The 25,995-nt window shown below is 36.0% G+C and overlaps 1 protein-coding gene across 1 annotated transcript; it reads right to left on the reverse strand.

The window, feature by feature from the left end:
• Window positions 1-421: 421 nt before the first annotated feature.
• LOC129257068 (ataxin-7-like protein 3) lies at window positions 422-25,995 on the reverse strand. Its single transcript, XM_054895300.2, has 9 exons — window positions 25,864-25,995; window positions 24,053-24,228; window positions 18,674-18,753; window positions 18,087-18,158; window positions 17,593-17,654; window positions 15,075-15,187; window positions 14,439-14,540; window positions 5,569-5,705; window positions 422-5,275 (listed from the first exon to the last, which is right to left on the reverse strand). The coding sequence occupies exons 1-9, from the start codon at window positions 25,948-25,950 to the stop codon at window positions 5,118-5,120; spliced, it is 987 nt and encodes a 328-aa protein (XP_054751275.2). The 5' UTR covers window positions 25,951-25,995; the 3' UTR covers window positions 422-5,117.

Genomic DNA, 25,995 nt, shown 5'->3' on the forward strand with positions numbered 1-25,995 from the left:
ATTTCTTTTCATAAAGGGGAATAAACAAAATAGAATTCTTCAAATGTCCTTACATTCAAGCTAATTTATATCAATGATTTCAATTACAAGAAACACATATGGAGTGCATTATTAACAACTTTTCCTCAAGACTATGATACATGCACTTTCACAATCATCAGAAGTAAACTTATTTAAGTCATGACTTTATATGAATTTAGGTCACTTTGGCCGAACACACTTTTTCAATCTCAACCAATCACACTGTCCTTCCATTCTAACTTTCTTTCAAAAACATTTCCTTGTCCTCTCTCTTCTGTGACTTATGTCACCTTTTCTAATATGCGTTCATGATTTGCACATCCATGGACACTCATAAATCAAAACACTTCATCATCACATTATCTATATAAAATAATCAATACTTTTTTAAAGGCAAAACTGAATAGTCTTTGGTTTTATTTTCAGAAATAACATAACCCAACTGATATAAACCAAACCATTATGGTAACGATAAGTAGGGAAATAAGCAAGTCACAGTGGTACAACTGTCAGTAGGATTGTACACTTTTCTGCTTTCTATAAAGATTTTTAAATAGTGTCCAATGCACTTGAGACAATGACGGGCCTGCTTGGTCTCACCAATATACGATTTATCAAATGATCTCTTCTTATGAAGCAAAATCATAAAGATTGTGTAGAATACAGTTGCCATCTGTTAATCACACAATCGCAATGGTCCAAGCACTTTCACCATTATGACCTTCTTCTCTTCAATGTTTAAAAATTAAAGCACATGTGATATATAAAATATTTTATGCTTCTTACTTGCATCTCGCATCATGAAAAAAAAAAAAAAATTACTTTCATTACTACTATCATAAATCGTTTATCATCACAATGACAACTGTCACTGGTTTTGATATGAGTGTATATTCTAGGTGTCATTGGCATGTATCGTAACCATTCACTAATATAGAAATCAGTGATAATATCACATTCAAAACCACAGGTTTAGCATCACACAAAAACCTTTGTTTGTAAGAAGTATAAAATAATTTTGTATCATGTTGGCAAGCAAGTAATCTTGTGTCTAATATATAAGACGTATCATCATATTAATTCCATTTAGAATGGTTTGATTCAGGGTGTAGAAGGTCAACAAACTATTCAGTTTACAACCACTGAATCTAGACAGTCATACAATAATACCACCAACATCAATTTGATTTTTGGTGCATGGATATTGGATTTCTTAACATATTTAATTGACAGCTGGTAATTTTAGTGTAATAAATGTACATGTATAATACCCTCAATATAAATTTTATAATTTGAATAAGGGATTGGGGTATTACACTATCAATTGAGAGCTGGGGGGTTTTAGTGTCATACATGTATATCACTAATATCAATTTGATTGTTTGAACAAGAGTATTGGATTTGTGTTACATGTTCAATGGAGAGCAGGGAATTCATGAGTAATACATGTATAATGATTTCAATGAGTGAATTATCATAGTTGACCGAGAGTGATTGAATGATAATGCGTACTTGGTTGTGAACTATATATGAGCCAAGAGGATGGTTCACATTACAGCATTGATTGATGCTTCACAATGGTCACGTCTGTTTGTGCATGGAGATCTCATGGAGAATTACAAATCGCTTCATACACCTACCCCCTTAACCTTCTTCCATCAGAAAATGACATCATCCAAGTACAAATAAATTGTGATATCATTTAAGTGCTTGATACTAAAACATTTGAGCTGGATGGACAAAAATTAATGTTTTATTTCCATAAAAATTGTAATTGAAATTCATGGCAATGATAAAGTAATTCATTAGCGTTATTGTATCATGAAGGAAAGGTTTTTACTTTCAAACAATGCAAAATATTAAAAAAAAACTATTATTTTCAGCAAATTGCTTTAAAGGTAAGCAGCCTATTTCACCTCAACATTTGGGGACAGCTTATTCTACCCGTATTTATTTGAAATTCAATTTTCTCACAAACATTTTGCCATGGTAATTATTGCATACAAAATGATATGAAAATGATGATACATGTATATACCTACATGTATACAATGTATAGATTGCAAATAGCAGACCAAGATGAACTTTAAAAGCCCATTGAAAACAACATTATTATAGACATCTTACAGACAAGTTAATTTGAATAGCTTTCAGGGAAGGGAAACCAGACACCCCCGCCCTCTCTTTCACCACAACAAAATAAGGTTATATTGCTACTAGCACCTGATGAAATTTAGAATTAATTACTCTGGTAAATATTTGACTACTGAAATTTTGACAGACCAACCATAATTCCTCCTGATCCCAGAATAGATGGGTTAATAATATAATTAATGAAAGGCCATATGGTGGGACTGACATGGACAAACACAGCTTACGCACTACCAGTCATGTGTCACATACAGTAGGGAAGGGTCATATGATTAATTAGTCTGCAAAATCAGTGTGCTGTTGTTACATATAATGCCAGTCATAGCACACACACAGTAAATCAAGGTTTGATTTTTTTTTTCGTTGTCACCATGTCATTGCTGTATGAAATAAATACAGAAGATGATTTAACGTATGGTGAATCTAATTGTAAACGGATAACAGAGGTCATATGACTGCCCTATGGAAGCAATTATCTGTCTCGATACACACAGCCTGTGAAGACACCTAGTATTTTTTATACATTTCAGCCCAAGTTATATACAGTACATGTGCATGTACACAAGGCCGTGTCTTTCAAATTTCATTATATGAATGCTATGAAGAAAGAGAGGTTAATGTAAATGACCTCACAGATCACAATCAGAGGCGTGTCAAATCTCATGCAGGGCCACCTATAAATAGTCCCCACCTTCTTATAAAACTAGCACATCAATGATGTGGAGCTCATCCGGCATCTCGGAACGAAATTTAACACAATATCAATTTCAGCCCAGTCGACACTGTAGTGAATTATATTGGTGACATAAATTGAGGATATATAATTGAAATCGATGAAGAAATGACATAGAAGCATTTTTTGTGATCTATGAATAAATTTCATATAAATTAAGCAAAATAATTTTCCAGTCAAAATTTCTTAACTCTGTGTAGAATTTTGGTGAACCTCATGAAGTTCTACCAGATGGAAGAAAAAATATCAAAATTGGTCAACAAATAAAGAAGAGGCATTTTCTGTGATTTATGAATTTTGCATAAATTAGCATAAATAATTTTCTACTCAAAATTTCAAAATTCTGTGTAGAAGTTTGGTGAACCTCATTAAGTTCTACCAGATGGAAGAAAAAAAATCAAAATCGGTCAACAATTAAAGAAGAAGAAGCATTTTATGTGAATTTTTAAAAATACATATAAATTAGCATATTTAATGAGTTTCAAAATTCTGTGTATAAGTTTTGAATCCCCCACCTAATGCTATCATATAAAGCAAACAAAATTGGAATCAGACATAAAATGACGAAGAAGAAGCATTTTGAAATTCAGTCAACAAATAAAGAGGCATTTTCTGTGATTTATGAATTTCACATAAATTACCATAAATAATTTTCTACTCCAAATTAAAAAATTCTGTGGAGAAGTTTGGTGAACCTCATGAAGCTCTACCAGATGGAAGAAAAAAAAAATCAAAATTGGTCAACAAATAAAGAAGAAGAAGCATTTTATGTGAAATTTTTTAAAATATGCATAAATTAATTTCGCATATATTAGCATAAAAATTGTTCTAGTCAAAATTTCAAAATTCTGTGTAGAAGTTTGGTGAACCTCATGAAGTTCTACCAGATGGAAGAAAAAAAATTCAAAACCGGTCAACAAATAAAGAAGCATTTTTTGTGAATTTTGTAAAATGCGCATAAAATTTGCATATTTAATGAGTTTTAAAATTCTGTGTAGCAGTTTTGAATCCCCCACCTAGTGCTATCATATAAAGCAAACAGAATTGAAATCGGACTTGAAATGGCGAAGAAGAAGCATTTTGAAATTGTGGACGGACGACAGACGACGGACGCCACGGCACAAGCTCATCTGGCCCTTCGAGCCGGATGAGCTAAAAATACATGTCTGAATTCCAAAGGATGTCCTTGATTTGTCCCAAACTGTTAGGTTAACTATTAAATTTAACAAATATTTACTGAAGACTGTCCAAATTCTGAATATTAAATTTTCCAAATACCCAAAGGTCTATGATACCTATCGCCAACTTTGTATATACCTGGTGGGTTAATATGCCACTTACACTTATTTTGATGAAATATATACATATTTCAGCAGGTAGTGTTTGGTGAATGTGATGCTCCCGAATGTAAATAATTCAAAAGGATTTGGAATTGTAAATGAAGGGTAGGAGACCTCATGCTGAAAGGCACTTAAAGCATGCTGCTTCAAATGTGATGAAATTGTCATTTCAGGGACACACATTGATTGGTCTAAACCCTAAGTGCAAATAAAGCATGAATACTTGAAGTAATGAAATGATGCTGCATGACTCTCTCGGGGATGAAATCAATGTCAAATTCTTTATTCAAATAAAGTATAGAGGATGTGAAATGCTATGGTGCTCCTCATCATCATAATTATTAAATAATTAAAGAATTAATAAATAAATCACTGCAGCCTGACTTTGTCTCTGCTTTTCATATGATAAACATTTTATTTTTATGTTATCACTTCTTAATTCCTCAAGAAATCATACAAAGAAATGTTCCAGCTGCTAGGCTGCTCAAATTGCCACAAGCACTTGCTTTCAACTCACACAAATCTTTATGACATTTGTAAGGAGATTGAAATCTCAAAGAAACCTGCAACTTCCTGTATACTCACCTGGAGATACCATTAAAATCCTGGGATTTTAATCAAAACTCATTTCTGCAACCAATAAACAGACACTGAATTGTAACATTACAACTGCATCAATCAACATTCAATCTCAATGCTCTATTCTCTGTCCCCCTGCAATGGAAGACACCCATCTTTCCTCCATCACTTGGAAGATCTCTGCTATCTTGGCACGGAAGGAAGCAGCATACGGGATGTCTCCCTCCTTCAATGACATCATTCCTTCATCAGGGGAATCCCCCTAATATCAGCAGTCACACCTTCATGCATGATCAGTCAATGACCTCATATTGCAATGCAGCTGCTGCAGCAGATGTTGAACCGCTGCTAGTCTGTGACTGAGCTGAAGGAGGGCGCTGTTTCCTGTTCTTCCGATGGGTGAGTTTACCTCCCTTCTTTCGTTTCTTGGAACCCTGGCCCTCATTTGAGTCTGGTATTTGATTAAAAAATATTAAAAATATACCATTTACCCTTTTTGTAAGAAACATAACTTACATGACATAACTTTTTGTTTTTATGCTACAAAAATATTGACCTGATAGGGCAAGTTGAAATTAGGTTAAACCTGCATGTATTGATTGTGATGTTTATGATCAATTGTATTGCAGGATTTAAGAAGCTTAAAACAACAGCATGTAAAATTGCAACTTGCCATGGATATTAGGTTTTAATAAAGAGGACTCAGGGCAGCCACATCTGATAAGGGAGGAGCTTGGTACTTACTTGTTGTGGAAGTTGATTCAGCTGGCGATGGATTACTTATAGCATCCCATTGCTGTATTCTATTGAGACGTTCCCTTAGAGCCTGACTGTCTCCATCTTCATAGGTATCTATATCAATCTCTTCCGTCTCAAGAACACTGATGTTAGAAAAAGAAAATTAAAGAATTAAACCATGCATAACTTTACCTACATGTATCATCATTGTAATTTAGCAACTTAATATCAAAGCAATTTGATGGACATAACAGAGATATGGTTAATTTACAGGTGGTAGTAATGTTTGCACATGATAAACAGTACAAAAAGACTTACAATTAATTGAATAAATTGATTTAATTGATTAATTTACTTACAATTTACTTAAGATCAACAATTGATTATATCTGTTTGTGTAACAGGCCTGACACATGAGAAAGGGGTTATTATACAAAGATGCAATTGATTTTTTACAATATTAAACAGCTAAGATAGTGCAAACGTCGAAGTATAATAGATTTCTGTGGTCCAAAAAGTCTTAATTTGGTGGTAAAGTTGCCTGTAATAATAATTCACAATGATAAGGCATTGAAATATGCATGTGCATTGAAAATACATGCCCGTCTCATGCAATTCTGCCTTCATATTACATATTTCCAGAAAGAAAATACAATTTGTTAAAATTTGAATGACCAAAATATGCACAGGAGAGCAAAAATTAGAATTGCTAGATAATACTTAAAAAAAAATAAAAATAAAAAAAACTGTTGGTGCCCAAGCCTCAATAAAAAAAAATTTGCGAATCCAGCATTAAGAGTGTGTCCATTGCTTCACCATCAACTCCATTACACACTGAACATTTCACACTCCTTCTTGTTTATAAATCTTCATTGAATATTTTATAGTAAATGTCATGTAAGTTTCTTACTAATGAAATCAACAATCAGAGTATGGGACCACTTAACACCTGGATGATGTATATTTCTACCTCTGCATGTCCTGTAATATACATACATGTACAATCTTGGTATTTCCTGTGTAAATTACACCTGGAATACAATAATCCCATTTATATGACACCTAGATAGATCCTTGTCATTTGATTGGTTGGTCGATATCGATCATTCAGCCCATTTTACAATGACGTCATCAACCGTGCAATTTTAAATCCATTCATCGTGCAATTTTGGATCCATACGATTTTGTCCATTGCACGCGCGCACCTAGACTGCAGCTCATGCTTCAGCTGCAGGCACCAGCAGTGCGCATGTTGTAATGACGTAACAATCAACAGACCGAACTCGCACTGCATGTGCATGACCTTGTTTTGCATCGAAATTCATAAATTTCATATGAAAAAAAAAAAAAATCAATTTTTCAGTGTCATATAAACCAAATAATGAATGTTTTTATCATTCGTGCATACGCCTCGTTGAATGGATCATTTCATCTTTCACCTCATGAAGTATTCTGTCCATTGCACTCATAAACATTCATTATTTGTATATTATTTTCTTTCTGGAAAAGGTTTTGACTTATTGCCATGGTTTATTATTAATTTGATGAAACTTATTTTTGTACTATTTAAATTCTAGGAATGGTCTTTATACAACCCAATTAGCAAAGCAATTCCATGAAATCTTTTTGTACAGCCAACCCCAATTTATCTCAATTCTTACTTCATTTCTTTAACTGCTCAAACCATAATAATTTGAGAGTATTACTTTTCATATGAACTAGTAAATAGAGTAAATAAAGGGGGTCAGACGTACATATATTACGGAGCTGGATAATAGGGCTTCAGCCAATGGGTCATTGTAGGTCATGATCAGTCATGGTATTCAATAGGAAATGATGAAAGCTAGTTAGCTGTGCTGCGGTGGACCGGGCAGGGGCATTGTGGTCTAGTGGTTATGACTCATCTTTCAATCAGAGGGACTTGTTTTCCTTCAGCAAAAAAATTACCCACATTTTGCTGCACTCTACCAAGGTGAGGTGTATGGGTACCCAGTAGGGTTTATTCCTTGAACGCTTTAGCGCCTAAATGGCAGGCTCAGCTACAGCCAGGGTAATGATTATTATCATCAATTAGTATGCAAACTAATGAAATGTGATGTACATCTTTCTCACTGTATATAATTAATTTTTTCACTTTTACTTCTACTTTGTACATAATTTTGTCACAAAAATAATTATATGGAATCAACATGTAATCTCTTGTTTTGCTATATCGATAAGACAAAAAGCAAATCTTACGAATATACAGATTTAATATACCATGATGGAAACAGGAATAAAAAATTCTCTTAATAAAAAATGGACGATTACTGTTATGGGTTATTTGGAAAATTATTTTGAAAATTGTGGAGTAAAACAGTTAATACAACAAGAACAATTTAATATTTAATCTGTGTGCATGGCAAGGTAGAATCAAGTCAGTTCAAGAAACAAATCACTCTTAATACAATACTACATCAACAGGCTAGGCTACCACATCCATATAGCAAGCTTCCAGTCTATACAATGCCTATAGCTGCCGCACACACCTAGCTGACTGTACCTGTAACCCAAGGTGCTCAGCCACAATTTTCAAAGAAAGATATTCATAAGATTTTGTATGCAATTTATTCCCTACAGAGTCACATGTTACTTATAATCCGATTCTATGATCTGTTCTTCAGATATCACAAGCCAGGGGTCCAAACTAAATGAAAATCCAGAAAAAAAAAGGAGAAAATCCATATTTTATTGTTCGAAATAGAAATCTGAAATAGAAATACCCTGAAAATTCATTTGTCCAATTGATTGTGGGCCCGGCAGCCACTCTCCAGCACCAGATCAACATAGCTCTATCTCTTAAATCATTGAACGCCAAACAGGGTAGCAGCAAATCCCATTTTTTACGTATTAAGGTGTGATGCAGCCAGAGTTTAAACTCCTGGGGCGGTATTCTGAAAACCGTGTTAGCACAAAAACGGTGTTAGCTAACACGATTGGTATTCTGAAAATCGTGTTAGCATAAAAAACACGTGGCACAACACCGCGCATGGTCATGAAATACGCAGTGCACAACGCGCAACCCCCATACGCGGTGTTAGGGAGGAAGATAACACGAAATTTGGTATTCTGAAAATGGTGTTAGCTAAAATTTGGTTCAAAGATAACACGAACATTTAACACTGCGTTAAGGAGAGGTTAAGTTATGACGATCGATGCCTGCACTTTTTCTAGCAGACACAAACGTCAAAAAGAACATTACGGGCATATAGCTATCGTCTGCCAGAATTTACTTTAATATTCTTTCATTTTTCCAGCATTATTTTCCTTCTAACTTTCTCTCTACTAACAATGATTAAACAACAATTTCTTTGGAATTTCCTGTGAAAATACACTTCGAATACATCTTTATTTTGGATTAATTAAAATTATTATCATAATGCTCATGACTTATTTATTTGGTTACTTTTTGCCAAAATACAAACAAGATAAAAGGGGAGGAAGAAAATTTAAAAACGTCTTAAAAAAGTCACAAACATAAATTAAAAGGAATAGAATTGGCGATTGGGGAACTCTTCTATAATATTCACAATTTCCCCCCTTTTTCAATGGTTATATAGTTCCAGTGATTACACTTTTTTTACTCTCAATGCTTCTAGGTCATCCTTAATTCATCTATCCCGCCAGTCAATCTATATGCTTCGGATAGGGGAGGGGGCAAAAGTTATTTTTTTATGGGGGGGGGGGGGCTGATCGCTATACGCATCAAATTTTAGTAAAGAAAACAATACAATTTTGTATGTATGATATTTCTATGTCAGGTTTAATTTTTCTTAAAGTTCTTTTCCAAATTTACATTGCATATTTATTTTTTCAAGTTCTTAAAATTATTGGGGGCATGTATGAATTATGCTTGCTCCCATATTTAGGTGCGATTGTCCCCTGCCTGCTCCACAATCGATCGAGGCCTCTATCTCCTGTCATAATTTTGTATCCATGCTGTCTGAAATAATCCATTCTTAATTGTCACAATCACCACTGCCGACGTCTCTTTCTTGCTCTAACTTTTATTTAGCTGTATGCGCTTTCAAAAATAATGTCACAATGCAAGCTTCGTGTCACGTCACCGAGTGCGCACTCCCCTTTTCCCTGAAAATTTTGCACGTTTTGTTTCTGTAACAGCGCATTTGATTGGATTAAATAGATGCAGAGTGGGAGGAGCCGAAGATAACACGAAATGAGATAACACGGTTTTCAGAATACCGATTTGGGGGTATGTTAGGGGCGTGTTAAATCAGAGAAATAACACGATATTTAACACCAAAGTTAACACGATTTTCAGAATACCGCCCCTGACCTCCCGATTATGATACAGATGCTCTACCAGCTGAGCCAAAATCACCAGTCAAAGAGTTTGAAACTGTAATAATATATAGAGAGAGCTTAGACCTCCCTGGATATTAGATTTAGTCCGAGATTAATCTCAAAGATGATCTTGGAAGCACAAGCAGCAAGATGGTGGGAGGCCCAATGGGCATGCCTGTAAAGACCAGAGCACCTGTGCACTGCTGCAGGAGATCCAGTGCACTGCAGTTATTCTAATAGGCGGTTATTGTAATAACTGTCTATCCCTTAGTCTTAGAACCATCTTTTTGTTTGCTTTATCTTATTTTATAATCTTCCTGATATAGATTTTTTTCTCTGCAATGATTTGTTAACTTCTGTGATAATAATTGTTCTCTTATACTGGTTTTTTTTAATATGGTTAACAATGTCTTTCTTGTTGAATGCATTTATATTTTCTTTGTTTGATGTTTCAGTAGTCTGTCTTGATTGTTACCATTAATTTTATCTATAATTATGTTATAATTATTGTAAACGTGTTCAGTTTGGTCCTTGGACCTTTGTATCATGTATCTATGTTTTAAATCGAATAAATAAATAATAAATAATTATAAATAATAATAATAATAATAATAATAATAACTAGCATTTAGTACGCTCTCCATAGTTAACTATATCACAGCGTTTACAAACGATTTAAAACAAAAGTACATAATAATTACAATACAAATACACGCAAAAGAAATTAATCGGAAAAGAGGTATGTTTTTAGAAGTTTCTTAAATTGATCTGAAGAGTTTGATGATTTAATGAAAGTGGGGATGTTGTTCCATTCTTTAGAAGCAGTAACACTAAATGTGCGATCACCTGTTTTTGTACGAGTTTTGGGTATGGCAAGCAAATATGGGTCATTAGATGAACGGAGATTAGGGCGAGTTGGTCTATGGGAAGCAAGGCTATCTTTGATATATTTTGGCATCTGGTTATTAAAGGCTTTGAAGACAAAAAGAAGTAATTTAAAGACAATTCTCTTCTTTACAGGGAGCCAATGAAGAGATTTAAGTAAAGGGCCAGGATCATGACGTCGGTCCACCTTAAAGATAATACGGGCTGCCCAGTTTTGTAAACTTTGTAGGCGCTTCAAATACACTTGGGGAACAGATGTTAATAGGCTGTTACAGTAATCTAATCTGGACAAAATATGACAACGAACAGCAGTGTGGCAGGTTTCTTCAGTTATGTACTTTCTTATCTGCGATATGTTTCTTAGATGGAATCTGACAGATTTACATAATTGATTAACTTGTTCTAACATATTCATATTACAATCAAAGTAAGCACCAAGGTTTCTAACAGATTTGGATGATACAATAGTAGTAGAACCAATACCAAGGCTAACATCACTAAGGGAACGAAGGTTATGACTTGAACCTATGACAAGAAATTCAGTCTTTCCTTCATTGAGTTTAAGTCTGTTAAGAGTCATCCAACTACAGATGTCTGTGACACAAGCACAAAGAGTCTTCTTTGCTTCATCTACACTGCAAACCTTAGGATCAAATGTTACGTAAAGCTGTATGTCATCAGCATAAGTATGGTAGAAGACATTATGATGGCGAGCGATGTCTCCTACAGGTAAGGTGTAGATACAGTAGCCGATCGGCCCAAATACAGACCCCTGCGGCAAGCCTATAGAACTCGCACTACACTTAGATGACTTCCCACCTATTTCTACTTTGGTAGTCCAGTCTGCAAGGTAGGATTTGAACCACTTGAGTGCAATACCGTTGACTCCTAACCTGTTTGACATACGAGATATCAAAATTTGCCTGTCGATGGTATCGAATGCTGCTGATAGATCAAGTGACAACAAAAGTGCCACATGACCTTTATCTAAGGCAAACATTATATCATTTTTCACCTTCACTAGAGCTGTTTCCGTACTGTGGTGTGGTCTGTATGCCGATTGGTGTTGCTCAAACAGGTCATTATCAGCCATGTGATCCATAAGTCTTCGACATACAACCTTTTCAATGATCTTTCCAATAAAACTCAAATTGGACACAGGTCTATAATTGGAAAGACAGTTCCTGTCGAGTGATGGCTTTTTAAGAAGTGGTCGTATAACTGCAGTTCTCGCTGCCGCTGGAAAGTTTCCTGATGAGAGTGAGGAGTTGACTATCTTGGTTATGATGGGAAGAAGATCTTGGATGTTTTCTTTCAAGAACCATGTAGGAATGGGATCCAGGCTGCATGACTTACTTGCAGAACCCTTGATGATTTTCAATATCTCATCTTCAGTTGTCAGATCAAAACAGACCATAGGAGATGATGAAAACGGTCTAGATTCAATCGAGGTCCCGGAACATGAAGTGATATCCCCAAGACTTTCATGAATCTTTTCAATCTTGTTGGTAAAGAATGTAGAAAACTGGTTACACAAGGTCTCCGCACAGTCATGGAAGGGAAGACACATATTCTTTCTGTTCAGTAAATAGTCCAATGTCCTGTAGACTTCCTTGGTATCAGAAGAAGAAAGTGCATGTCGAAAGAAGGACATCTTTGTCCTGCAGATCAGATTTGATGTTTCACGCTTTGCAATTAGATAGCTATCATGATCTATTGCAGACTTGCTTTTCTGCCACTTCCTTTCAGCTCTGCGCCTTTTCCGTCGAGAAAGATGGATCTCCTCGGTGTACCAAGGCATTCTTCTACGTACCGCACAGGTCCTTTCTGTCGATGGAGCCAAGGAATCAATAAGACCACGCAGCGTATCATTGTACCAGTCAAAACTATGATCAGTATCCTTATGTTGTGAAAACTTCTGAGTCATCGTTTGAAGGGAATCTCTGAATCTGTCCCTATCAATTGCTTTATAATTACGAGAGGTTCTTGTGATCATCTCTTGCTGACTGACAGGGATTGTCAGCTCCAACCTCACTACAGAATGGTCAGACATCAGCATATCTTGCACGCTGCATCTCTTGATTATTGACTCAGATTCTCTGGTGAAAACAAGATCCAGTGTGTGTCCCCGCGAATGGGTTGGACCAGTAACATGCTGATGTAAGCCGGCCGCTGATATAGCCTGGAGAAAACCATTCACATCTGTCTTAGTAGGATTGTCTATGTGGAAGTTGAAATCTCCAAGCAAAATTAGTTTGCCTGGGATTACATACATATCAGTCAAAAAGGTATCAAATTCACTCATGAAATCCACCAAGGACAGTCCATTTGTGGGTGATGGTGGCGGTCGGTAAACAGCAACCAGATTCAATAGTGAAGAAGATGACGATAACTTGTTCACAACATGGACACACTCAAATGTCCTAAACTCATTCACCAAAGTGCGGGTTTGTAATTTGAGCTCAGATTTGAAGATAACTGTTATGCCTCCCCCACTTCCCATTTTACGTGGAGTGTTGATGAGCGTATATCCAGGTGGGGTACATTCACCCTTGATAACTTGATCGTCATCTTTCAGCCATGATTCTGTGATGACAAATATATCTAAATCATGTTCAAGAATGTAGTCATAGGTGACTAAAGCCTTATTTCTGAGAGAACGTGCATTCCATAAATGTACTTTTGTACCAGACTGAATGTTAGGATCGTGTCTGGGTATCCTCCTCAGATTGTTGTAATTGATGCCACACCTGGAGGTATTGTTGACAGGCAAACGAGGAGTTGTCACTACTGGGATATGCCTCTGCTTCCTTCTCCCTGCTCTTTTACCTCTGTGAAACCTTTGCCTTTTAGCAATCCCGAGAGAACATATATTCTTCCAAACGCCATCCTGAAGTCTGCACCTTGTTAGAAACTGTCTATTCTGATTGATCTCCAGTAACTTATTTCTATCATATACATGTCGATTTACCTTACATTCTGTTCTCGCTGTATCACCAGGATTGTAACACTCATCGGTGGTCGTGGTGGTATCAAAGTTCCTTGGTCCAGGGTTCAAGCTAATATCTCCTGATAACAAGAGTTGAAGCTGGAAGGTTGACGTGGCATTAGAATAATATGCTACCCGCGTTCCAAGGAACTTACTGGTATTCCGCTGTTCTTTAAAACAGCACTTGAATACATGGTGGCCAATACAGGGCTCCACTTCATTCCTTCCCATTGTAGACACAATGAGGACAATTGCTATCAAGTTGACCAACTCCATTGTTGTGTCCAGAAGCTATTGATGAAGACAATGGAAGGTGTGGATGAGTGAACTTGAAAGCCAAAATCAAGATACATGGAGAACATGCATGTAATGGTGGTTCAGCAATGAAGACAAACTGCAAAAACTAGATCCGTGCAGATTTTCCAAAGTAGGCCATCAAACAGATCCAAACTGGTCTAGGGTGATCCTGACGATATATATTACAAACTGATATAGTAAATATAGCATTCAAACAATAATAATGTGACAAAATAAGAAGAATTCTGGAGCTCAAAAAGGGACTGCCTGTGAGGCGCCTCTACTACAAAATAAATTTTACATGGTCATACGATACAATGATAAAATATTTAAGGCTATGCCCAAGTGGAGATAAACTCACCCATCTCCCTTGTGTCTTAGTCTTTCCTCTGTCTCAAGGCCAAGAAGGTATCTCCTTACTCCTTGTCTCATGTCCTCTGTGTGTTGTGGACATCTCAGTGATCTACATATAAACAGATATATTAAGTGAAAATCATTAAAGTGGAACTTAAACACTAAAAAAAGGTTAACAAACTAAAAACCTGTGAGCTTATTTTTTTTTTATTTAAGCAACCTGTATGAATACATTGTATCATTAGATTGAAAGATTCCTAGGGAAATTAATGCTCTACTGTATTGGAGAAACATCAAGCCAAACAAGAGTATAAGTAAAAAATTATTGCTGGAATTTGTATGGCCTAATATACTTGTATCCAATATGCAAAGCAAGCACCTAGTTTAAAACATTGGGTGAGTTTATTATAACATATAAGTTATTCTCCTTAACTATTGCACTAGAAGCTAGGATCATTTTTAACACTTCACATATGCCATTAGCTTTGGGATCAATTAAGTGATCAGGGGCCCATAGCATAAAGCTTAGCAATCATTGTAGAACTTTTTTTTAATAGATTGATTGGATTGGCTACAATGTGCAATTAATAATTAAAATCAAGCGTACGATTAATCACTAACCTTTATAATATACCAAACTTACTTTGTGCACATTTTTTTAGTATGCTCTGATATAACACCACAGGTTGTCATTAAGATATTTTTCCTTTCTTCCAAAGTCAGAGTTTCAAAGACAGGAACAGAATTTCCCAAGGCCTGAACAAAAAAAACAACACATGACACAATCAATATCAACTAAATTGGCCAAATTCATAAATACCTTGTTTACATGTGATCGGCTTTTGGTTTTATCTTGCACCGCGTTTACACGCTGCATGGGCTCGCGGTTCAGAATCGGCTTTTGGGGCAAAACCTGAAATGATCCTCGCACCAACAATATACGTCATAATAAAGACAACGCTGGCTCCTTGCGCTTACAATTACGTCACAATGAGAAAATAAATGAAATGCGCGCCAATTGCCGATGCAGAATCGGCTTTCTGTTTACACGTAGAAAAAAAGCAGATTCTGCATCGGCACGCGGTTCTGAACCTACTACTTTGGTGGTGCAAAATTGCCGATTCTGAACCGAGAGCCGATGCAAGTTAATCGCGCTTACACGCAACAAAAAAGCCGATTCTGCAGAACCGCGAGCCGATGCAAAAGCCGATCACATGTAAACAAGTAAAAGGTGGTTTGCAAACTGTGGTTTGATGCCAAGGTTTTTGTAGATTACACATATCAGTTGTGCTGAACTTTAGTGGATACATTTTAAAACGAAGGCTTTCTTCAACCACTTTGTCTGGACGTGTTATCGGGTAACTTGTCACTTCTTGAAAACAAACCGAGCGTTAAAACAAGCTTTGAAAACAAACTCTTTGCCCGCCATGGACAAAATCACTCCTGCGCCACATTAATGCAAGGTGTGACCTTAAGAGGGGTTTAGCATAGACTATGCTAATTCAGCTCACAATAGCTTTTTATTTTTTTATTGTAAAGAAAAGCTTTGTGTACACAGTACAAACAATGCATTGTACACATCACTAATATGTATGTGTGTATGAACAATAGACTCAATGCACTCTGTGTGTATTGTGAATAGAATGTGACTTGAGTTGAACTTGGCAGTCTGCTGTATGTGACTCTAGTCGAACAAAGCGGGCATAGAGTTAAAAACATCTGTTGATTGGTTAATCAAGTAACCCAATTTTTTGTGAAAACAAGCCCATATCCATAAAAAAAGATTAGGTAAATTGGGTAGATTAGTTTGTAATGGTTATTTGTTGTGGTTATTGACATATTTATAACTGATTTTCTATGTCAATATTAATTATGTGAAACAAGTGGAATGCCTCTGGAAGTCTTGCCTGCATTACACAATTCAATATAGCAGCATTGTTGACTTTGAACACAATAAAGATGAATAATCCCTCAAAATAAGATAGAGAAAAAAAACCACACATTAATTTGATAATAAAACCCCAACTTCATTGACCTCAAATGACATTTAACATTGACTGAGACAATTATGTTGAAATTCAAAATAACTTTGGTTAAAGTGATCATTTAACACGGAAGGAAGTCAAACAAAGCTTAGAGACTTTTTTTAATTTGAGAAAAGTAGGCAGAAGCTAAATGTGTCTCAGAGACAATTCTCATAATCAGGCAAATAAATTGCTACTTATTTCTAAATTACAGTTTTTCATCCTATATCATGGTGTGTTTCACTGTTTTTTTAAGGACAAATACAAGTATTCAAGCACATGTTTCATCTTAGCTTGAAATTTGTTTTAAATTAGCTGCTCACAAAGTGCAACAACCCCTTTAAATTTCTAAGTTGATATTGGCTTATTGACTGCCAAATGACCTTCGATCTAGTGACGAAAAATTACATTCCTTTATTTTATGAAACTTGATAAGTACTATACATAATTGTTATGTGATAGGGACTTATATTTCTGAAATTATCTTTAAAATAAAAATCTTAATCTTGGTTAAGATTTTGATGTTTATACCTCAACAAAAACAATGTTGATTGACCCTAAATGACATTTAACCTTAAACATATGACCTGAAAATCATGCCAGATGATCAGTCATACTTGATTTACCTTATGAGCAAGTTTCATGAAATTGGTCTTTATAATTTATGATCACATTTCAGAACTTAACATTGGTTAAGATAGATTTGTTGTTAATGATGCAATTTCTGCTGTTATATAAGGGGCACCTGTCTCACTTCTGCTATTCAGGTGAAAAAAAAAAATCAAAGTATAAGGTAAAATCTAGAATCATACATGCAATCTGCCTGAGAGTTTGGGGAAGATGTCAACAGAAACAACAGTCTGTTTAGAAAGAGTACTTTATTGATACTGAAATTTTTCATTTTCTCCATTAACAGATGGTAGTGAGCTTTTACAGGCATATTGAAGAAAGTACCTGGAGTACTTGGTCCATTGAATTATGAAATTTTTCATTTTCTCCATTAACAGATGGTAGTGAGCTTTTACAGGCATATTGAAGAAAGTACCTGGAGTACTTGGTCCATTGAATTATGAATGGAAACAAAATGTATCTTCTATTAAAAAGTACATTAATTTTCCATCTTTACAAATTACCTACCTTAAAAGTTGCCATGCTGTTCTCCATATTGGTACTACTAACACTGGATACATCACTGACATCTGAATAGTGGAATGGAATAGATATAGGAGATTATAATAAGAAGGATGCAATTGACAAAAGAGAGGCCCCCTAATTACGAAATTGCAGAATCTACAATTACAATAGATCTCCACATCTTTGGAATAATGAGAAATAAATATCTTGGATCTAGGGTATTATGTTACCAGTTATGTAATTAAAAACAAGAAAATTTCATTGCACACATAAAATGGATGGTCCCTTGTACAATGAGTATGGTAATTACAAACTCTAGCTGGTAATGGAATTTAAAAAATGCAAAGTTAGTTTATGAGCTCAGCTTTTGTGTTATTTTGCACAAATGATGGTCTCTTAACAGAACATTCAGATATAAATTTACATACAATAGATGGCCAACTATTCTCCTATTCTCATACATGCATATTTGACTGTATACACAGAATTATATTTACCAGCTTTCAATTTTGATTTGGTTCTTCTTGGAGAGTTATTACCAAGCTTTTCTTTCCTTGATCTCTTGGAACCTGTGACAGAAAATGAAAATAAGGAAAATAAATGAAAAACCCCATCTGAAATTGATTTTTATAATGATTTTATGATTTCATTGTGTAAGGTAAAGCCAGTCACCTCCATCAATATGGACAAACCAGGTCCAAAAATTAGCTTAATATTCTTGAACTCCTGGTGAGAATCAAATTATATTTATTTAATGTGATGTAAATAATGATCCATGAAATCTGAATATTTTTCTGCATTTGTAGCTGGATCTTGATTCCTCTCCAATTGGACTGATTGATGTGAAATGTGAAAGCAACATATTATCATTAATACATTGGTATTCTTTAAATTGATAACAAATACCTTGGGTAATTTACAAATCACACGTATAACCTAACAGTTTCTTTTTTATTATTTCACTATTTTCATCTCAGAAGGGAAAAGAGAAATCCGACTCTGTTCATAAAAGAAAAAGCTAAAAAAGGAGCAGGTTACGCATGTAATATCAACAGTTTTGTAATGCGACAAGCATATCCATCACCTTTTACAGCCATTGTCCAGTCTAAATCTCTATCATCATCTTCATCACTGTCCAGTTTGGTAGTGTTTGCTATGGCTATCCTGCATAAGCAAAAGGAAACAAGGATAACATTTATAACTTGTTCTGCATATTGTTTATCGTTAGCAAACATGTTCATTAGTTCCTTCTCTATTTGATTATGAAAAAAAGACGATTTATGTACATGCAAGAACATCAATGACACTTCCTTCACAATTCCAGAATCTTCAGCCAGAAAAGTAGGAGTTGGAGTTTTATTTGGTCCATTTTATCTAATTTTGGTTCCTTTCTTGTTTGTGTCAATTTTTTTTTAAAGGGAGGGATAGTTCCTTTCACTTCATTTAACTCTTTGTGCATTTTGTTCGCACTAATGCACACCTGTAGATGCGTTTAGTTCGCAATTTTGCACAACCATGAATTTCCCTATTGACATCCCTTTGTCACATAGTTTAATGCACAGAACAATGAGTTTTTGGATCCAGGTTTTGGAAACCACTTAGTGGGAGAACTATTGTAACAACAAAATCGATACACCCCTCAGCAGATCCAGGAAGTTCATTGAAAAAAAAACCAGAAGAAATATCAATAAAATCCTCCTCACTCACAAAACCATGGTCAGGTTCATTGCTAGAAGTTCATGACTCATGACACCTATTTGAATGAGGTGCTTTTATCAGAGCTTCTTTGACCAGGCAAAGATTTGATCTCTTTTATTTTCCGCTATAGTATGGGCTATATTTTTTCCAGATTATCATGATTTTGGTATCAATAGAAAGTTTGTCCAATGAACTTTCCAGGTGAATACAAACAAAATCATGCCATTGACGCAAGAACCAAAATAAAAATTACTGAAATTTTGTTGGAAATATAAGAAAAATAGTTTAGAAATTGCAATTCTCGCTACCCCAAATAGCGATTTCGCCGAGATCCGCGAAAAATCCCTTGCATTATGCATTATGGGATAGCTTTTAGGTATTACAACTTCCTGTTCGGAAGTCCAATGCACTGTTTTGCCATTCAGATCAACAGTGGTCGCTTTCGCTCGGAAAGTTCGTGATCACAACCCTCTCTTTCACGATACAGTTTAACGGCCTTTTCTGCTAAAGTCACTAATTCTGCCCCACGCTTTCCATTGCACGGTATTCCTCTGTCAGTTAAGATTTGTTTAAGTTCCGAAACTGATTTTTATCCATTTTGTGGTCGACGAAAAATTGAACGGAATGAATGATGTAGTGTATATATTTAGCGTCTAGTCGAAGTCGAATACGATCGTGATGTCAGGCCGGTCGCTAAATGCAAATTTTTAAGATATTCATTTTATGTTTTATTTTTTAATAACCAAATAAAAACATGAATAAAAGTTATTTTCACGTGAAATATATATATTTTTTTATTTAAAATTCAAATGGAATCAAAATTGACCAAATTAAATAAAAAGTATTATAATCTGTACATATTACGCTGATTGGCATCGATTTCAGCGTGGTGGAAATACCTACCGTACGTACCAACGAACCTTGCGCGAGCAGGACTCTGAACCGGAAGTCGTGATGACGACCCGACGGAGTGAAAATTATCTTGTCTCGCGCATTATGAGATTTTTGTTCCTATTTGGGGTAGCGAGAATTCATCATGCTTTATTTCATTAGAAATCCAATAAATTGATAAATGACGAGAAAGCCCATAAAACACTACAAATTTGCTACACAACATTTCTTTTCAAAATATTTAGATTTAAAAATTATAGCCCTCTAAAGAACAGAGAGTATTATGCTACATGGAAGGGTTCACTGCTAAATGCAACAAACAAAGGGTTTATGGGTCAAAGCATGAAGACATCTCATATGGCTCTAAATTATATATCATTGATATATGATCAAAAATATTCCTGTCTAACTGCAGTTTGGATTCAGAAAAGGATTATCCCATCATCTTACAGCTCTATGTCTTACTTACAGCTTATATTAGAAGTCCAACAAGCTGAAAAAAGACCAACCTTCATTGCCCTATTAGACTATGAAAATGCCTTTGAAAAATCTGGCACCAAGGCTTGCAGAAACCAGTTCCTGTTTCAAACAATGAGAGCCTGTATGAGGGTATGGATATTCTTATGTAATGGGATGGGAAAGTCTCACCTCCCATCCATATCCAACAGGGTGTAAGACAAGTGTGAAGTGCTCTCACCTCCCACTGTCACTCTATACTCTCCATTGATGACCTAATTAAGACCATTCGAGACGTGAACCTTTGTTGCCGCATCAATTGCTAGTATGCTGGTGTCCTTGGCTGGGCTGGGCTTGCCAACCACGTGGCATTTCAAAGCTATATGCATTGTTTGGTACCACCCTGGCCTACTAACATAAGCAGAGGCACAATTTCAACCAAACTAAAAGTGATGTGGTAGTCGTGTACCCCAAGAAAAGCGACACACAGACAGGCTGGGAGATGGGTGACCCCCAATCATCTGCAAATACTGCCATGACCAACTTGGCATTCCAGTCAGGTTCTTGCCTGGACACCACAGAGCAGATCATTTTGAAAGGTCTCAACACTTATTATGCTCTATACTGCATTCCAAGAATGCTTTACAGAACAGCAATCCTTCACCTCATCACAGCCAAAGCCATGGAGTCCAGGCTTGACAAGGCACAATAACCAACTTTGCAAGACAGTCCTTGGGGTTCCAACTTCTGCAGCTAATGAATGTGTCTTCCTTCTAATTGGCCTTCTTCATATCAATGGAAGAAAACACAAGATGTTGCTTTCAGGGCAGCTTCTTAGCCTCTATCAGGTCAGGTACGAGTATTGAACCTTCCTCCTTGCTCTGCACGCCAACACCCAAACAGTCACGTCCCTTAGGTGTATTCTTGGGAACTATGGGCTCTCTCTGCTAGGAGACCTGCTTATGAATCACATGCCATATTGGTTTTTGAATGCACCATTAAGATGGCCATCAAAGAACATGTGGAAGCTCAGATGTTAGGAGTTTGCCTCCAAGCCTCCTCTTGCCCCATGGATGGTGAAACCCTCTACTGATTCTTCAGAGCTCTACCCCAAAGACCCTATCTACAGAGAGCTCAACTACTAATATCAACTTATCTTAGTCCAGGCTCTGCAAAGTTGGACACTGAATTTCCCCAACTTTTGCTTTACTGGGTATTCAACCTTAAAGAAGACAATAAGTACAGAGCAGATGCCTGCGTACTCTTCCTAGATAAAGAATATTCTTAAAGATTTTCCCAGCTCAGCAGCCTCCTTTAATGCTAGCAATCCTTGTCAGCTTACAGCATCCATCCAACTTCCCCATGATAGTTCCCTCACTCATTCTGTCCTGATTGTAAGAGCTATCTTACACTTCACATTTTAAACTGCACGTCTTATCCTGACCTTTAAACCTGATGATTTTCAGTAACTTGTCATTTTTCACACCCCCCCTTAAAACTATACACAACAAAAAAAGTAAGTCCCCCCTTAAACAAACATCAATAATTTCCGAACCAATGCAAGTTTTTAAATTATTTTTACATAAGCGTGAAGGTAATTTTATAAGCTACCATCTGAGTAAATGTTATGGACGTATTTTACGTCATGCTTCAGTGAGCACCGCCAGAAGGCAAAAATGTCACTTTTCAAAAGTCACAAGCCAACTATCATGACTTTGATTCCACTTCTTTGGAACGAATTCCACATTCTCATCATGAAAAATAGTCAGAAGGCTTGTAAAAGGTACTTTCTAAAAGACGATACAACTTATTTGGCTAAATTTCACGGTTGAATAAACACAAGTTCAAATTTGCTATAAATGGATTTTTTTACACATTTCTATCGATAAAAATGATCGAATATGATGACAATTATTTTTGGGAAGAGTATCTTCAACAATATTCATCATTTCACGGTTCAATGAACATTTATTGAAAACAAAAATACGATTTTCAAATATCATAGGCAAGTATTGTTTAATTTTGGTAACTGAAAATGATCTTTTCTCAACTTTTTTGTGATGTTCATGACCAGTTAACATGCTTCAATGATTCAAACGTGTTAATTAAGTATTCACGCTTGAATGAACATGTGGAATGTGATTAGCTCTTTTTTACGTTATTGGAAAAAATGCAATTGCTAACTATGGATATCTGTCACAAACCTCCTTGCATAGTTCATTTGATTTGATTTTTATGAAATTCCCGATGTCTTATGCATCAGTGAGCACACAATATTGAAAAATTATGCAAATGAGAAGAAAGTTGAAGGCCTTGGCCCCACTCTGTGCCGTATCGAATGGTTATTTTGGTGTGCGCGCCTTTTGGATAGTGTTACTCTGAAGCCATGTGCGAAGTTTCATGAAATAACTGTTGGAAGAAGTAACAAAAACCGTCCATGAAACAAACCCTCATATCACATATTTTGTTAAAGTTTGGACTTCCTCTCTCATAGAAATTGTGTACATTATGGGTGCATATGTTTAAGAATAAGGAACCCCTTATTCAATATGGTGCAACTTTTTTTCAAGGCTGTCTTTAGCAATGTCATTTGGCAGTAATGTTTATCAACCTATGGGCAGAATTCTGTGCAAAAATGAAATCGATATGTTTATTCATGGATGAGTGAGCACGCATCAAAGTGGGAAAAGGGGTATTTTCAATGTCACAGACTCATTTCAAAGGGTAATAAAGTAAATATTGGGGGCAAATTCGGTTTCAAATGTGACTTAATTGCTGTTGTTTTTATCATCCATCATTTCTATCACCACACACTTTCCGAAATTTTGACATTTTCATGGTTGAGCGAGCACATTCGAAAACTTGGGAATGAATACTCTTTATACTGCATAAATGTATTATTTTCCGAACAATTTCTCGGGATCAGTTAAATTTATGGACAAATCAGTGGTGGATCCAGAATTTTAGAATGGGGGAGGGGCCTATAATCGGGGGAGCCACCAACATTTTCAAATTTTAACATGTTCTTACAAGTTGTAGAGGATACTACCATAAACCCCTATCGTCACAATACATTGTGCTCACTCAACCATAAACATACGATATCAAAATTTTTGCCCAACTTTGTATTTACACAATCTGAAAAACGACTCTTATGACTTTCAAAAATGGTCATTTTTAATTCAATCTTTAATTACTCATGCGTGACTCAACCGATAAATTTAATTTTTCCCCGAGGAGTTGCTTAATGAGTGTAGAAAACCACTTACGAAATATCATATCTCAAATTATTCCGTTCAAAAGTTACAGCAATTCGATTAAGGGGGGACTTACTTTTTTTGTTGTGTATAGATAGAGGGTCTGTGTGATGGGGGTCTACTTTTTTTAAGTGTAAAAAAAAAAAAATCAAGAACCATACCTCTTGCTTGCTAATCTGCTGCTGTTTCTACCCATTCCCATGCATTTCTCAAGATGTGGAGCAAAGCGATTGGCTGCCAGGTTGCGATTACAGCTAGGACACAAACATTCTAAATGCTTCTTCAGAGGAGGCTGACCAAATACATCCAGTCCTGGTTCGTCAACTATGTCATATTCCTAGAAATTTTTTAAATAGGATAATGAGATTGGAGCACGGTGAACTACAGTGTTTACTGAGAGTTACTGAAATTTTCTTGCAGTAAATATACACATGTTCATGACTTGAGATGTCACAGTGGTTCTGTACTTCGTCGGTCACATACCGTAAGTAACGGTCTATTAACCGCACCTTTATCTCGGCGGGATAGAAGCAAAAGTCGGGGGTGCGGTTTATCCACGATGACGGGTCTGAGCCAGCCCATCGTAACCCCTCCCGAACATGTAAGACGTCTGCCACTTCACAACACATCTAGTGGCCGGGCGTAGCCACCCAGGGCAATGTCGTTTAGAGGGGTATGAGCCGCGGGTAATGAGAAGCGATTATTACGATCTTATCAAATATTGTCCATAACAAACGCACCCACCTTCATGACACTAATTTTGACTTTATTCTCGATTCAAAGCAGCAAAGTTCCCTGGCTAAGTTCAAAGAGACGCAAAGCATACTCGGTAATATTTTGTCACAGCTGACCGAGAGTTGAGTGAGCTGAGCTAGCTTGCGTTGTATTGTGGTTATAGTGCGACTTAAGCTGGCGCTATTCATTTTAAACCCTCCCTCCAAAGTCCCGTTTCGCACCAGCTTATTTTTTCTTTCCCGTTTGCTTTTCATAAGATACCATGTAAACCATGCATGAGAGAGACGGCACGAAGCCTTAAAAACAACTGGAAAAAATGCAAATTTCTTTGTTTCTTGAACCTTCCTGTAATCCCGTATCCAAAATTCATGCTAAGACATCGAATGCTAGACAAATTCTGAAAGTGATTGTGAGGTTGTGATGCAAGAAATGTGAATGTTTCTTCCTCCTACGCCGGGAAAGACACAGATCATTACAAGATGTACTGGTACCGTATCGTAGTTTGCAATGTACAAGAGCGGCAGTGCTGTGTGTGTGTACACTGTGACTGTGAGGTGAGTGTGTTAGTGGCCAATATTGTCGGGACCTTTCTTTCTTGCTAACATTTGTAGATGAATTGATCAAGAACAGCAGATTTCTCTGTAATCTCTTTGGATACTTTGAAATCTTTAACTTAGTTTTTGTTTCTTCGTACCTCAAATATGCATGTAAACGTGAGAAAGATTTTTTTTTTTTTTTTTTTTTTTTTTAGTCCAAAGTTGGGGGTGCGGTTAATCCACGGGTGCGGTTTATAGTCCGTTACTTACGGTATACATGTAACATTATAAAAGTGATGTTGGCTTTCTAATTTGCTAAAATCTAAATCACCATTAAGGGATGAAATTGTTGAAATCTCTCATCCTAATATTAATGACAAAATCCAGTTTTCCCAACTGCAGTGAAGCATGGAGTTGACAGATCAATGACAATGTTATTATATTACCATACAAACTATTTGTTTAAACATTTTATTTTAATAGAACACTCAGCTTCATATGGTTTTGATTTGAACATGTTTCAAATGAAACCTTTCCACAGGTGGCAAAGTTCTGCAATACAAAGACTCCCCTATATAATAATAATGACAATAATAATAATAATATGTCCATTTATAAAGCGTGCATAAAATCAACTGGGCTTTGATACTTGGTATCATATTATATTATACATGTATGTATGTGTCATTGTATTTCCATACCTGCTGAGCCTCTTCTGTCATGTCATCCATGATCATGAGACCAAGCTTGACAGAACGATGAACATCAAAACATAATCCAAGGGTCATCTCATCAATGAGGTCACTCCAAATTTCCTCAGCAAGTTCATTTTC

The sequence above is a fragment of the Lytechinus pictus genome, chromosome 3 (genome assembly GCF_037042905.1).
Source record: "Lytechinus pictus isolate F3 Inbred chromosome 3, Lp3.0, whole genome shotgun sequence".
Taxonomy (NCBI): Eukaryota; Metazoa; Echinodermata; class Echinoidea; order Temnopleuroida; family Toxopneustidae; genus Lytechinus; species Lytechinus pictus.